The 15,534-nt window shown below is 44.1% G+C and overlaps 1 protein-coding gene across 2 annotated transcripts in view; it reads right to left on the bottom strand.

Moving 5' to 3' along the window:
• Nucleotides 1-3,964: 3,964 nt before the first annotated feature.
• spata20 (spermatogenesis associated 20) overlaps nt 3,965-15,534 on the bottom strand; it is a 33,688-nt gene continuing 22,118 nt past the window's right edge. Inside the window, exon 16 of one of the 2 annotated variants that reach the window (XM_049013415.1) lies at nt 3,965-5,012. In XM_049013415.1, the coding sequence (XP_048869372.1) occupies nt 4,842-5,012 (171 nt within the window). In that variant the 3' untranslated portion in view covers nt 3,965-4,841. The other variant, XM_049013413.1, reaches the window with a different exon arrangement.

The raw sequence follows: 15,534 nt of genomic DNA, 5'->3' as shown, positions 1-15,534 counted from the left end.
CTTGCAAGTGTGACAGGATGCATCTCCCACTTAAATCCTTGACAGATAAGGAAAATGTCCGAAAATGATCTACCTGACAAATGCTGTCTCCCTTACCTTTGAGAAGGAACGAGAAATCGACTCAGTTGTACACCTTTGGGGGCTATTACCTGTATTCATGTTCCTCCCTCTTACTCTTCTTTACACAGCTGGATACACTGACCTTGGAGCTGAGTTTATTGTAATTAAATTGTTTATAAAGACTAGGCTACTTCACCTGAAATTCAAGGGCCACAGCAGCCAGTACTTTATGTATATTGTGCCACACTGATCAATCATGGCAGACGAACATGTTCCTCCACTGTTAAGCAATAACTTGTCCTTTCATCGTAGTTTCAAACTCATATTTCCATGTAAAATTCATTTCCTACACTGAAAAATCTTGCATAATCTAGGCTCCATTTCTCCTCCATTGTCACTGAAGCCTGCCACCCCCCCCTTCCTAAATATCTAAATAATAAACCAGTTACACATTCCCTTCCGATTAGCCTCATGTTCATTTTTTTTTTTTTTTGCACAATTTATCTTGCACAATCTACGAAGCACTGACTTCTTTATTTGTCAAATAAATCGTGCAATGTATGCGATTAATTTACTGAACTGTACAAAAGCCAAATGGTAGCTGTTCAAGCAGGCCATGCTTCTTTGGATTCTAAACCTCTGCAAACCTATTTTCCAGTACTGGGTTTGAAATCCCACAGTCCCAAATATTATATAACGCCTACAAATGGGGAGTTTTCCGTTCCTCTGCCGCGTCTTTGTCAGCCTTTATCTTCCAGCCCCTGCTTTGTTAGGGTTCCCTGCTACTGAATTATGGAACAATTTGAGTGATTTCGCACTGTCAGGTTCATTCTGTCAGCTGAAGAGCAGCCCCCCCCCCCCCCTTCTTTCTCCCCCGCCACCACCATGTTACAGCTTACAGAGATGCACTCGGCACATGGCTTTATCCACCGCTCAAAGAATTTGCGAGAATATTAGTGACCTTCAAAACTGAAAACAAAAGATTTAATCAACAGTGAAAATAAAAAAAAAACATTATATTTCGGCACGTGTGATCTTTTTTCTTCCCCCACTGTAATGTTTGCATATGAAAGTAACCAAGGTAGTAAAGCATACAGGCTATGATACTGACAGAATCCCTGGATTCATTCATATCCTGATAGAAAAGTCACAGGCTTGTCCAGGAGCTTATCAGCCAATGAGCACCGGACAACTGGTGGTGATTCATTCCCTCGCACTCCAAACTTGTCTCACATTTAGAAGCGCAGACAAAATGAGTTGCCCTATTCCAACACTGCACTCAGCAAAATGTCACATCTACAGTGGCACCCCAGCACAGTGAAGTGAATTACTGTTGCTGCCTAGCTCATATTTGCGTTCTGCTCCCTTGACCTTCTGCGGTGATGAATATGTATGGACATATTCCTATTATATCCAGCCAGGCTCACGCAGTGGGGGAATAACAAAAATCAGATCAATCACCTTTCAAGTCAAAACTGGAGCTGAGAGATCAACACACGTCACACTTTCTATCTATGGACAACAATGGAAATTAACCAGCTCAAGAAGATCTGCAGCTGAAATCCTGGGTAAACTGAAACGTTCGAAAAGGCTGCATATGGTACATGGCTGTGGCCGATGTTATTATATTAGACATCGAAATCCAAATTACAAAGCAAATGAAAACAGCACATAAAGCGGAAATGAGACCAAAAGCAAAATTCAAAACAAGGAACATGTAAATTTAAATGCCAAATGCTAATTTACATCTCATTCCTTACTGGAGGTCTACAGTTACCCTTTAAGCCTCTTGCTGCAAGAAGTGATATTAAGATTTCTGTCAGCTTCTGCATGCAGGTGATCAATGGACCGCGATCTATAACCAGCCCTGCTGAGAGCCCTTGCTGTGCCTCATAGGGCAGGTAGTCCACCAGTCATCTGCCAATCAGCTCCATGGTGAAGGAAATCAATTCCTCCAGTCATGAACTTCCACAAATCTACAAGAGATGCAGCCTAATAATGATCCCGGCCAAAGAGGTTGTAAAGGCCTACACTTGAAAATGCAGGCCGTGTGACCATTTACAGCATTTCTGTCATCTCCATCAACCCCAAAAAAGTACTACTGTAGGTCATTAACAAAGTTTGAAATATTCTCTATATTATCTGATTTAATCAACGATCTTCCCAGTACACAAATGACTGTGATCTAAGACACTGACCAATTTCTCAATCACACCTTCGACCAGCTTTCCTTTGTATATGTCTGACACGCCTTTCTATTCCAGTCCCCATTTGTCACTATGCTGTTACCTGTTTTGAATCCTTCCCATTTTCTGATTTCCCTCTTTCCTACACTCAGTGAGTCCCATCTTCCTATGATCTCTTCTCTCTTCATGTCCTCCTGCTGCTTCCTGACACATCTCCCCCTGCTTGGCATTGCCCTAGGTAACGTGGGCCTCTTGTGGCCTCATTAGCAGGCTGGCAAAATGCGGGACAAGGTCCACCATGCACACACCCAAACAGAGAAGCCCTTTACAGTAACGATCTCCCTGGGGCACATTTGCCACATGGTCCTTCTGCCCACCCCCCTGAGAGGTAAAGATACTGGTTGCATCCACAGAGCAAGAGGACTATGAGTATTACATTGATCTGCTTAAGTCTGTTAATAGCTGCTCATAAGTTAGGTTGTGAGTCCAGCAGCCTGGCCTCTGCACTGATACAACCAGGACCAAAGCAAACTTGTCTCCAAAAGGCCACACGCCAATAACCCTGAGGGGAAACATGAACACAACTTCCGCTCAAACGCAAGATTGAAAAACCGTCTCTACATATGGCTGCAGGAACACGGTCTGACATCTCTGCCCATGTTCAGAGAAGCGAACAGGCTCCCCCAGCTTTTACTGAACTTAAGTGCAAGTTACAGCTACAATACAATGGTCAATTAAAGGCATAACTTCGGGCTGAGTATTGGGGGGATTGAGGTCAAGAATCCATAGGTAAAATGATTTGAAATATTGGTGAGAGCACATTTTTATCTCCTGGTTTGGTGAATTGGGTCCAGAGTTATCTGACAGTTTGGTTATATATTGAGATTATATTCATAGGGTCTTATGTATATTGTATTTATTCTAATGTATGTTGTACTTAGGCAAAAATGTGTCTACAGTCAAGCCAGTGCACTGCCCATTTACTGTTCGCATCAGTATACGGGTTGCTGAATCGGCGGGCTTATTTCCAGGATTAAGAAGACATGTAGAAGTCGATGCTCACAGATCTTAATAATATCACGATATTACTTGCAGGCACACAAACAAATACCCTGTCCTTTGTCGCCGGTTTGTAGTAATTTTCCCGGATCGACATGCACCACATTCATACAGAGAGGGGTCACTCCTTATCTACTGGTGTAGCAAGTAGAAGATGTGTTCAAAGAGCAAAACTGAGTAGTGGTAGCTTTGATGGGGGGGGGGGGGGGGGGCTGGTGACGAGAATGACAATACAGAATCTGACAAGTAACAAGTAAAGTCAGGATGCGACAGACCTAGAACAAACCCCTTCTGTCCTCCTCAGAAAGTGCCGTCGCCAACAGGCTTTCACAGCGAAACATGGCCCACGGCGTATCTGCCAGGAAGGGAATTGGCAGGCAGGACCAGCGTCTGAGAGCCGCAAATCTGTCTGGATGTCGTGGCTTTGTGGCTGCGTGCCGGCGAGCGGGTGCGTCCCCCGCCTTCTGCGGCGCTGGGAGCGCAGTCGCGTCACAGCGGGACCCAGCTTCATGTTCCACGCTCGTCTCCTCTCGCCAGGAGCGAAGCTCACCGGAGGACACAAGGGAACGCGCCACCTCCTTCAGAAAACCCCCGGATTTGCATCGCTTCCGGATCATGGAGTACAGCACAAGTATAGGAAATGAAAGGGCGCCGTGATATTCGTGTCTTTAGAAAAGTTTTAATACCACTTCACCAAGAAAGACATCTGTACCCTGCCTTAAAGTGCATCTATGAGAATGAGGAAACAGAGATGAGGTTTCAGGTCATATTTGGTGTTTTCGTGGTATCTAGACAGCCGACCCGAGTAAGACAGCTGCGTTTATGCAGACGGAGGCTACGGTGACTGTGACAGACGGCTCACCTCTAAAAGCAGTCATTTTAGCTCCACAGCGCTGACCACATCCTTAATATCACCCATCTTGCTATTTTGGTTTGACGTTACGTTTGATCCAATGACACAGCGCATTCATCCTTCGAGTAAAAGGCAATGGCTTTCATCATATTTCTGAAGCAGTGCTGTACATGTTCTGCATGACTGTTTATCCTGCCGCTGGTGAGGAAAACACTGGCAGGCAGGCAGTCCTCGGCAGGAAAGGACCGCCCCAGGCCCACAGCCACATCCGTAGTGACACTCATCCCTTCGCTCCATCCCACTGCTGCGCATTCGGCTTCCACTATTTACAAAGTGATAAGCAAAGGCAAAATACCTCTGCTACAGTGCAGGGAGTCAGGGGATGGTGTGAAACACGGACGGGACGACTACATGACATTGAGGGGTCAGCTTTTGGAAGAGAATCCCTAATCCTATGCTACAATTCATCCACTGAGCTCTCAGAGCATCAGCGGGGCTTAATGAACGTGTTCCCTTCAAGCTGGTATCTATTCATGGCATGAACTCCGTTGCTTCTGTAGCTTTTTGTCTTTGCAGGGTACATCAAGGGATCTGAAGGCAAAGCTTAGCTGCTACAGAACTCCGCACGAGGCTTCCCTCCCCCTCGGCTCCGGTGTCCAGGTCATCCGTGGGGGCCGCGCGCCTCACTCCAGCAGCTGCCTCCGCAACTCCTGAGGGCAGGTAACGGGGAGGGTGCAGGCGAAGTTCTGGCACACGTACGCAGTCGCTCTGCCCTCCAGGGGCCTCAGGGTGGCAAGGACAGGCAGCCGCTGGTATAAGAAGCCGTCTGTGTCGCCATCTGCCAGCATCAAGACCTAGGGATAAAACACGGGTGAGGGGAGAAGGTACAGGAGAAATCTGAAAACAAGCCCTGACAGATATTCAGAGGCAGAACGTTGAGAGCAGGAGAAACAGGGGATAACAAGCACACGTGGAAGAGATCAGACACCCAGGCTTACAGAGACTGTAGTTTAGCTAAATTTATAAACTAGCCAACTACATGCAATAACCACTATATCGTTCAAAAAAAACACTATGCTATAATGCTCCTATAAGGTCAGTTCTCTCTTGTTAGTACAACATATCAAAACATCATTTTGAGAGAAGTGTGGGTGGCAATATATAATTACAGTGCCTTTTATACATTGTAGCTCTTTCATAAAATGCAAATACTTAAACATACTACATCTCCAATGGTGGCGACGCACAACACAAATGTAACATGGAGAGGTCTTGGATTGGGGAAAAGCCCCTGCACTCACCTGCAACTGTCTCGACAAAGTAAAGTGTACATTGTGTATTGGAGTGAAAAGCATTTTTAACAGCCTGACTGTTGTGTGTTTAAAATGTTGCTTATCTCAGTGAAGAGAATGTATATTTTGCATGTTGCTTGGGAGACCTATTAACATCACGAGGATTCTGATAAATTTGCCCTTTCCTCCAGCCCCCATATCCTATGGATCTGATCACTGGCCAGAAGATTAAGGTTTTTCACAGGGATATTAAGGAAAGCTGTGAGGTAATGCACTAGCACTTTCTTCTTATATTTTTTGCATACTGGGTAGAGAGCGGGGCGGCATAGTAGTGCAGTGGTTAGCACTGTTGCCTCACACCTCTGGGACCTGGGTTTGCATGTGTGCGGAGTTTGCATGTTCTCTCCATGTCGTCGTGGGGTTTCCTCCGGGTTCTCCGGTTTCCCCCCACAGTCCAAAGACTTGCTGAGGCTAATTGGACTTGCTAAATTGCCAGTTGGTGTGCATGTGTGAGTGACTGGTGTGTGAGTGTGCCCTGCGATGGGCTGGCCCCCCATCCTGGGTTGTTCCCTGCCTCGTGCCCATTGTTTCCGGGATAGGCTCCGGACCCCCCGCGACCCAGTAGGATACGCGGTTTGGAAAATGAATGGATGGATGGATGGGCAGAGAGCATCCCTAATCTACTCAAACAGAACCAGTAATCAGCAGCAGTCAATGGGATCTGCGATGTATCTAGCTCATGTAGCTTGGAGGGGAAATCCAGGGCCAGCCTTTGCTGGTTCTCTTTACTAAAGAGAAGGAGAATTTCACAGGGCAATCTCCTCCCCACGCTACAGCCACAAGCGATTTAATCTGCATCTACAGGAAAGCAGCTCTAGGGAGAGAAGGCACTGGGATTGATAACCAGCTGTATTCAATACTGTCTAGGAGCCCCTCCTTAGTTAACTGGGGTGGAGGATGGGGTAATTCACACAGTGGGGAGCTGTCACGCTGGAGAATGGAGATCTGAAAAGTAGTGTCAGAAGGGTGGGAATCTCTGCTAGAAACATGCTCGACATGGGACAGCAAATCACAAAGGAAGGATCTCTGAAGCGTGTCTTCAGTATAACAAGATTCTCCTTATTGGGGTTCTCCGCTTGTGGAGAATTCTGCCCCATTAATTTCCTGTTATCCCTGGGAGCCGCCTGCAGTGAGACACGGCAGAAATCACAGGGCCTGTCATCGGCTTAACTGGCACCTCATGACAGTCAACATAATAAGACGTAACATGCACAAATAAAGAAATCAGCGCAGACAAAGCAAGTCTCTTGGCCAGAAGAGGGCTTGAGAAATAGAGCAGACTTCTCCCTCGGCACTAAATGCTAACAGACAGGCAGACCCTGAAATCAGCAGCGGCTCTTTGCGGATCACAGCCGCTTCTCCCACTGACAGCCAGAAGGATGTCACGTCAACACCCGATCCGCTTTATGGGGTCACTTAAAAATTGGGCAATGGGAGCAGCTTCCACTTTTGGGATAATAAGGGGAAGCTGATTAATCGGGCATTCCTTGGATTTAGATCAACTCGCCTGGGGAATTCAAACCTGTCAGAGCTGGTGGCATGACACAGCTCAGATCTCAAAGCAAAGTCTGACTAATAGGAGTGAAAATAGTGCTTCTAGGATCGAGAAGCTTGACTGCATTCTTAAGTGTCTCCCTGAGACAGGTCTGTACACACAATACAGGGAGACGGGAAGTAATCCCCCAAACTGCTGCACGAATGGTTCCCCGTGCCATAGGCTTCTCATAGTTTCCTTCTTGGGCTGTCGCCTCTATCTGTGGGTAGAAGTTTCCAGAGGCTTTCTTGCTGTCCTGCTCTTGGCACTCAGCCCTCAACCCCACCAAGGCTGCTTATGCACAAGAAGTAATCACGACACATTCAGATTGAGTTCGTTGCTGAATCCATGTGTGGGGCTACCTCTCCTACTGATGAGTGTGCAGTATTTCCACTTGTTCCTTAAACATAGGAATGTTAAGCTGTGAAATGTAATGGATAGATGGGGAAAAAAAAGCTAAATCCTTATCTAACCAGAGCTGAAACTGCACCTGAGAGACGTAACTAAAGGCAAGACTAGCAAATATGACTGTACAAACACACAGGCAGGGAGGAAAAAACGGGGTTTGACTAGATGCCCACAGTACACACATAGATAAGCAACAGATCATTATACGTTTATCTCCCTCCCTGCTCTGCTATTATGGACGCGCCCATTAAATTCTAATAGGAATCCATGATGCGCCTCCTCTTCATTCGTCTGGCAGAATGTACCGGAGGGGAAAAAAAATCCCCAGCTTTAGTTGTCCAGCCCAAACATTCAGCTTCCACATCCAGGCCTAATAAGCCGAAGGCCTGCACACGTGGAAACGGCTAAACACCACATTGCAAGGTCATCATGATGCGATTAGTCATGCCTTCTGGGCCTGAAGCAGTTTTACCACATCTTCTCGTCAGGACTGGGTAGGGATTACACATTGCCTTACCCTGCTGAAGACTCTTACTTGGAATATCATTTACATTTTGAAATAACAAGACTCTAGGAGATTTCAAATTAACCTACAAAGAAATGATGCAAAAGCAGTAAAACCTTCTTTCTCACACCGAACAGTCGATATTTCCCGGCAGATTCTTCACTTTGCTGAGGCATCTTTTAAAAGCCGCTTATTCTGTCCCACACCTTAGCGTGTGCGGCGCGGTCATAATTATACACAACTGTCAGTGGCACCATAAACAGATGGTACCCTGTAAATACATCGGTGACGAAATACAGAGGAAGCAACTTTTTGGAGATTAATGAAAGTAATGAACGGAGGCAGCGCGGCCTTTTAACAATGACAGCGGATGATTTAAGGAATACTGACAAAGAGATGACACCACATAACTTTATCGCGATTTTCCAGGGAGACGTGCGATCAAGATCGTGCGCAATCAAACATCACGGGGGGGGGGGCAGAGCGACAAGATTCAGTCAAAGCTAATAAGCTAAGATCTGAAAGAGTACATGAGAGAGCTGTGCCGAAACATCACCATGGTATGTAGAGTAATTAGTACACTAATTAGCATCATTTCAAATGCGCAGATCTTTGTCTGTTGACTTTGATTTTTGAATATGCCGTTTCTGACGGAAAGAGTCCGGACACTGTCAGTCGCTTTTAATCAGCAATCAGAACAGACAGACTGACACTTGGCGATACAGCTGACCCCCCAACTGCCTAAAAATTTCAAATCCACATTTGCATTTTTTTCACAGCACATTTACATGTAACTTATTATTAAAACAGCAGGCACGTTAACAATGACAACCGCCACTGCAGTTATATAATTTTACTTATTTTCACATAAAATATTTTTCTCCAAGATACAGTTCTCACTAAAAAGCTAATTCAGAAGCCAAAAGTGTTCTTTCACAGCAGACTTTAAAACTCAGTGGGTGGCTCATTTTCTTCTCATTCGTTTTTCTTTGCTGTAGTTTCATACCCCCCACAAAGAATAATAAACCATTCGCTGACCTTTAGCGGATCCAAAAAATAAAATGAAAAAGCATGTTCAACAATACCACTCAATAAATACCCAAGAAAGAAAACATTCAAAAGGATAATGTGTTCAAAGCTACTTGGTTTCTCCTTGTGTGAAACTGCAGGTTGCAAACGCCAAGAAAAAAAAATCAACTGAAATCTGAAGCTCAGTTGTTATTCAAACACTTTTGCTTCATAGGGATAAGAAGTATCCGAATCTTAAGCAAGCACAACTCCCGAATTACCAGACCTCAACATGAACCTTAGCTAAAAATCCCATCGGATCACTTATCAAAAACTAAGGCAAATAATTACGAGTTCTTAAATTGTTTCCTAGAATGATGTTACATATTCATTAAAATGTATGCAAGTTTTTAAATCAAAGTATGTTCATTTGCTCAAAGGACAATTAGACCTTTCATTTCGAAAGAAAAATAGCTAATCCCAGGCGATGGGGTAGAGTGGCACGGAAACACGCTGAAAGCAAGCACTATAAACAGGTGAGGTGAAGTGTTTCTGTTTGAGATGTAGCTTTGTTTACCGAAATATCTGCCTTCTTAATCATACAAACTCAAGCTGAACGGCGGCAGTGTGTGAACACATCTGCTCACCATGACGGACAGCCAGTCTGGGCATATAACATAAAAATATTACACCCCGACAGTAAACAGAGACATTGACTATACAGTCATCCAAAGTGACTCCCTGTGACACTGTTATGATGAAATCATTGTGTGGGTCATATGATGTGATATTAGGAATTTGGTTTATTTAAAGCTTTTGAATTATGGGAGCTTGCAACTATTTTTTCTTCCTTCAAATTCACAAGCATCACAAAACACAGAACAAAAGAAGCATATTTCTGAACACATAATTACTAACTGCCTCTTATAGCCCGATAATGGGAATTTATCAAAAATAACCAGATCTCAAGGACCATATAATGTAACACGGCATCACATTTTAATCATTAAATTAGAAGGACGTTTCTCAGAAATGAGGGACTCTGCTGTATTTCACAGAGCCTGTCCAGCCACCTGCTAATTCCAAAAGTAGGTTCTCCATCAAACAAACATCTCCACTTGACAAAGCCTTCATGACAGTCTGGAGAGGTGCTGCTTGAATGTGTTACGTCTCTGCAAAACTTAAAAAAATAATTTATTCTCAGCAGTGGAAACATTGCTCAAATTGCTGAATTCACTTCTACCGTATATATTATAATAAAACACAATATATATTATGTACATATTTTTATAAATTATGTATATAATTAGACTTCAACATCAAAGCTTAGGTATTATTTATGCAAGCCAATGCAGACACTCCTTGCTAGCTGCACTGGGGACTCTTTTCCAGGTAGAAGAGATAACATGTAGCTGACTTGGCAGTCAAAGTGAGAACAGACGCGAGACAGACACAATCACAGTCCTAATCCCTGCTCTGCCGCTACAGTATATACAGTAAGCTCCTCCTATTAGGGGAAAATTACAGGGAAACTGAGATGGATAGGTTTATGATCAAATGAGAGCAATGCCATTTCTACATGTGATCTCTGTAGCTTGAGGTGGTTTGAACAGCACTGTGATCTCACAGAGTGTGCATGCTGTCCCTGTGTTTGTGTGGATTTCTCCCCATAGTCCAAAGACATGCAGTTTGGGTGAATTGTTGTATCACGCACTGGAATCCAGTCCAGGCTGGCCCCTGCCTCAAACTATCCTGGATTGGCTCCAGATACACTGCGACACGGCACTATACAGTATACCAGGATGGATTTGATAGATGGATGTTTAGTTGGATGTATTGATGGATGCCATGGGCGGAGTCTGGGGGCGGAGTCAAAATTGCACTTAAGTGGCAATAGTAGCATTGCACATGTACTTCGCTGGGGCCGTGCACCTTTGCATAAGCGGTCTGGTGGTACCCAATAGGTAGACAAAATGAGAGGTTATCTGTGCACCAGGTACTGTTTTTTTGTCCCCCACTGCAAACATCAAACTCTGCTTATGGACAGATGGACATACAGCTCTTCTATCCTGTGTGCATTTCTACATTTTCCTTAATGTTGGTTACCTACCATGGTCTAGCTTAACTGGTATCTCTAAACTAATCGAATCTTAGTTTCTGTATGTAACATAATAAAATGCCATCCATGATGTACCCTACGTCTCTCCACGTAGAAAAATGCATGGAATTTTGAGCTGCTTTGCTGTGAGTAATTTATCATATTATATATACACAACAGTGTTCATCACTGTCTTTATTTGGTCCATAGATACCACATAATGGAAAATACCATGGAAAAATCTGTAGCTTAAGAAAAATATCATATCTGCTCATTAAACAACCACCAGTTACTGGATTCTGAAGTGTCCGCTTGTAGCGTGTGTTGCTGTTAGACGGAGACCAATTCAATTTCTTTATCTCAGTGATAAGGAAATGTACATGAACTTTCAAAGACTTTAATGATAATAATAGATCCTTTTAAACAATGTCATGGACAGTTAGTTCTTCGAAGATGCTGTGTGCCATATTATAAGCTTGTGTATAATTACTCTGGCATCCTTGAACATTTTGTTGCAGGCAAAATGTCCATGTTTTTTACTGAAAATATATATGAACATGTGTCATTCTGAATGCTGCGCCTCAGCCAGTGAGGATGCGTTTGACACTGAGGAGGGCTGGAAAATCTCTGAAAATGTATTCAGCGTTTCAAAGGCAGCTTTCGCCTCAAAACATCTTACTTTCCCTACTTTACACTGCAATCAGTCACTCAGTCACACTCCCGTCAACAGACAAAAAATAAGTAATAATTAAATTATAAATATGCACATTTAGAGAAATCTGAGTTGTTTTTTAATTTGTTGAGTGAAAGCTGAGGGTAACGGTGTTTGGCTCAGCTGTGTAGGATGCTGTGACTGGGATCAGAAGGTGCTTCAAACCCCAGTGTTGGCAGAGTTATGTCACCTTTGAACCCAGTACCAAAGCCCTTAACCTCCAATTGCTGTGACTGCTGGACTCTGCTTTCACAAAAAAAAATAATAATAATGTGTCACTTTGGATGAAAGCAACTGCTAAGTATACAGAATGAAATAGACATGGGTTGTATTTTCATTTCAACTGCTTGGAGACGGACACACAAACAGCATGAGTGGTTGATAGCTCAGAGACTGCTTTCCTCTGCTTTGCTGACTGGCTGCCTGAGGAGGAGGTGGGAATGGGATTCTACAATCAGACCAGTCACACTTGGGGCATCTTCATTTATGCCCATTCTAAAAATACACCAATATTGACATCGACATTCCACCAGCAGTCAAGGCAACATCAACTTTGTCTTCTCCGGAGGGCTAATTCTGTGTAGCAGGAAACAAAACACTAATGGTGGCGTAGAGCCCGGCCATTAAGGACGCGGAATTCTGCAGGGAGGTGGATGATGCCTTTCATCGAGCTACTTAACCTTAGCATCGTCGGATATCAAACTGCACGAAGTGCTGTGGCCGGTCAGCCATGGAAGCAGCTTCGAATCAAGGTAATTACAGCGAAAATAAAATGGAGACAATCGACCCAGTAAATGAAGCATGGAGAGAACAGGATGCGTGTTGCTGCTGCTGACAGCGCTTGTGAGAGGGGCTCTCTGCAGACAGCACTGGGAGAGGGGCTCTCTGCAGACAGCGCTGGGAGAGGGGCTCTCTGCAGACAGCGCTGGGAGAGGGGCTCTCTGCAGACAGCACTGGGAGAGGGGCTCTCTGCAAACAGCACTGGGAGAGGGGCTCTCTGCGGACAGCGCTTGTGAGAGGGGCTCTCTGCAGACAGCACTGGGAGAGGGGCTCTCTGCAGACAGCACTGGGAGAGGGGCTCTCTGCAGACAGCGCTGGGAGAGGGGCTCTCTGCAGACAGCACTGGGGGAGGGGCTCTCTGCGGACAGCGCTGGGAGGCCACGGCGAGGCGGCCGGCCAAAGATGCCTTAATCCGCACCATCGTCTGGGGCTTTGTTACCCGGCCTGGCTGCTCCCACCGCTGCATTTCCTACCCACTTTTCAATGCTCCTCTCCAGTCTCCACGGCCTTGTTAGGAAATCAGACCCATTTATCTCCACCGTAATCAGACAAAGTTCAAAACACTCCCCTGTCAAAAAAAAAAAAAATAATGTTTTCTCTGCCAGTTCAAGTCCCGGCGAAGCTCATGTGAATGTGAGTGAAAAAACGGACTCACGCTTCCATGCAGACAGCTACGGACCCATGGCCCACACTGCTCCAAGATGCAGGTACTTCAAATTTCTCTTCACTCAACACAGCTCTCACGTGAAAGTCAGTCCACTCTTAATTCTCTGTCACATTAGTTGAACGTCGGCCTTGTCGATTGTGACTTGAGTTAGTATGGGGACATTAACTACAGAATGTCATGGACTGGTCAACTGGTTGCAATCGCAAGGACATACTGGCTGGATGCAACTCGCTCTCCAGTCTGTCCTTCACATTATCAGGGCAATCAGAGCCATGTTGCGACTCTTAGTGTTGGAAATGCACCATAAAACCGTTTCTTTATGGAGCCTGCATTGAGCAACGCGTTAGAAAGAAAAGACCACAGGACAATACTGATGTGAGACGCATCTGACAAGAAGAGTACAACAGCTGGTAATTAAAATAAAAAAGATACCACCCCGAAAATCACAATCAAAGTCTGCTTTCGACCAATAGTTTCAAATGCCCAATGATTTGGGAGAAATAACTTCTCTGGTTTGGTAGAGAATCCGAAAAGACAGAAAATTAATAAAAATATAAAAACTAAAAAGACTGCGTGCAGCTCATTCCCCACAATTAAACCCAGAGTCGCCCAAAACAAAGGAACACAGGACATGGTAATTAGATTTAAATTGGACTGTCGAAAAGCCTAGCAGGGCACGGAGAACAGAGCGCCTTCCGCCCCCACCCTCTGCCTGCCCTCCTACACGTGCGCATCGCGCAGATAAACATTCCCAGGGACGGTCTCCCTTTCCGCCAAGCTCCTCTGCCTTAAAAGCCTCCACTGATGTCTACAGGCATTCCGAAATCCTTACTTGTTTGAAGACATTTCTGACGTTTTTCTGGGGTTGCTATGGCTATTCATGCCATGGAAAAAAGAAACTTCCTTTGAAGATCAGTTTTAAATATACATGTTTTGTATATATGTGTGTAAGTTAGTGCGTGTGTGTGGATTATGTTTATATTACGTTGTGGGGACCAAATGTTTCTCACAATGTAATAAAAACCTGCTATTTTGACTTTGCGGGCACCATTTTTCAGGTCCTCACAAAAATCTGTGGATGCAATCAAAAAACTAAAAATGCTAAAAGTCTCACATTTTGTTTGGTTAAGCTTAGGGCTGGGTTGGGGGTTAAGGTCATCATGTTGGGATTAGAGTTTTCCCCATAGAAATGAATGGAGAGTCCCCACAAAGATACAAGTACAAACCTGTGTGCGTGTGTGTGTACATACTTGCCACATTTACATAATTTACTGATTTCATAACAAAAATAATTACTCCATTTTTTTTCACATGGGAAACAACCAAAAGTTTTAAAGTAAAACATTCATGTTATGTACTAATGACTTCAAACCCAAATTACAGTTAAGAGTAGCTGTTCCGAGTTAAAAAGTTAATCGACAAGCATCATTGTGTGCTTTTTAATTAGTAACACCTTTGGAATAATATAAAACACCAAACATTTGTGTTTAGTTTGCCTTTGGCAGCCAATGACTACGATTGCAATCAACAGCAAAATGGCAAGAACAGAATTGAATGAGTCAGTCAAAAAAAATATGATGCTTAATAAAAAGAAAATGTCTGTGTGGTTGATATGTGCAGATACGTTAAACACTGTTTGTCAATGGACTTCTGTTATGAAATCAGTAAATTTGCAACATTATTACAGAATTAAGCAATAATCCCAAGACTTTTCGTCAGCACTGTGTGTTTATATATCACTGTGCTGACATCATGCCTGATAGATTTCTTCAGTGAAACCGCAGGTTCTTTTAGAGTTGAATGACGAGGCAGGTTCCTTAAGCAGGTTATTAAGACATAATGAAGATGTTACAGAATGATGTTTCACACGGCCGGTTCAGTGTCTGTCTGTGTCTGTCTCAGCCCCCACTGAGGGAAGCAGGCCCTTTATCTGTGGTTTTCGTACAAACTCCTAGAGCCAGGGGGTCAGACGCACTTGGTGAGAGTGAGTTGTATGAGAGGCAAAGAACAGGATGAGCAAGTAACAAGGATAGGAAGTAATATAAAAATGAGAATGAAAGCTATGAATGAGTGAACTAAATGAACATAATTATATAACTACAATGACATCCCTCATGCCTAAATCTACAACCACTCACCTAAACTGGGCAACTGGTCATTTTTGAGCTCCACCTTAAATCATTTAATGCAGTGTTACTACGAAGCCAGCAATTGTGCATATTTACATGATACTTACTATTCCATATTTAGCATGAGCAATAGATGCACAAGTGACATAAGAGTCATAGGGCTATAGTAGGAGATGCTCCGGC

The sequence above is a fragment of the Brienomyrus brachyistius genome, chromosome 5, assembly GCF_023856365.1.
Source record: "Brienomyrus brachyistius isolate T26 chromosome 5, BBRACH_0.4, whole genome shotgun sequence".
NCBI lineage: Eukaryota > Metazoa > Chordata > Actinopteri > Osteoglossiformes > Mormyridae > Brienomyrus > Brienomyrus brachyistius.
Note: the sequence above shows the minus strand (reverse complement) of the source record. Positions and strands in the feature narration are given on the sequence as shown.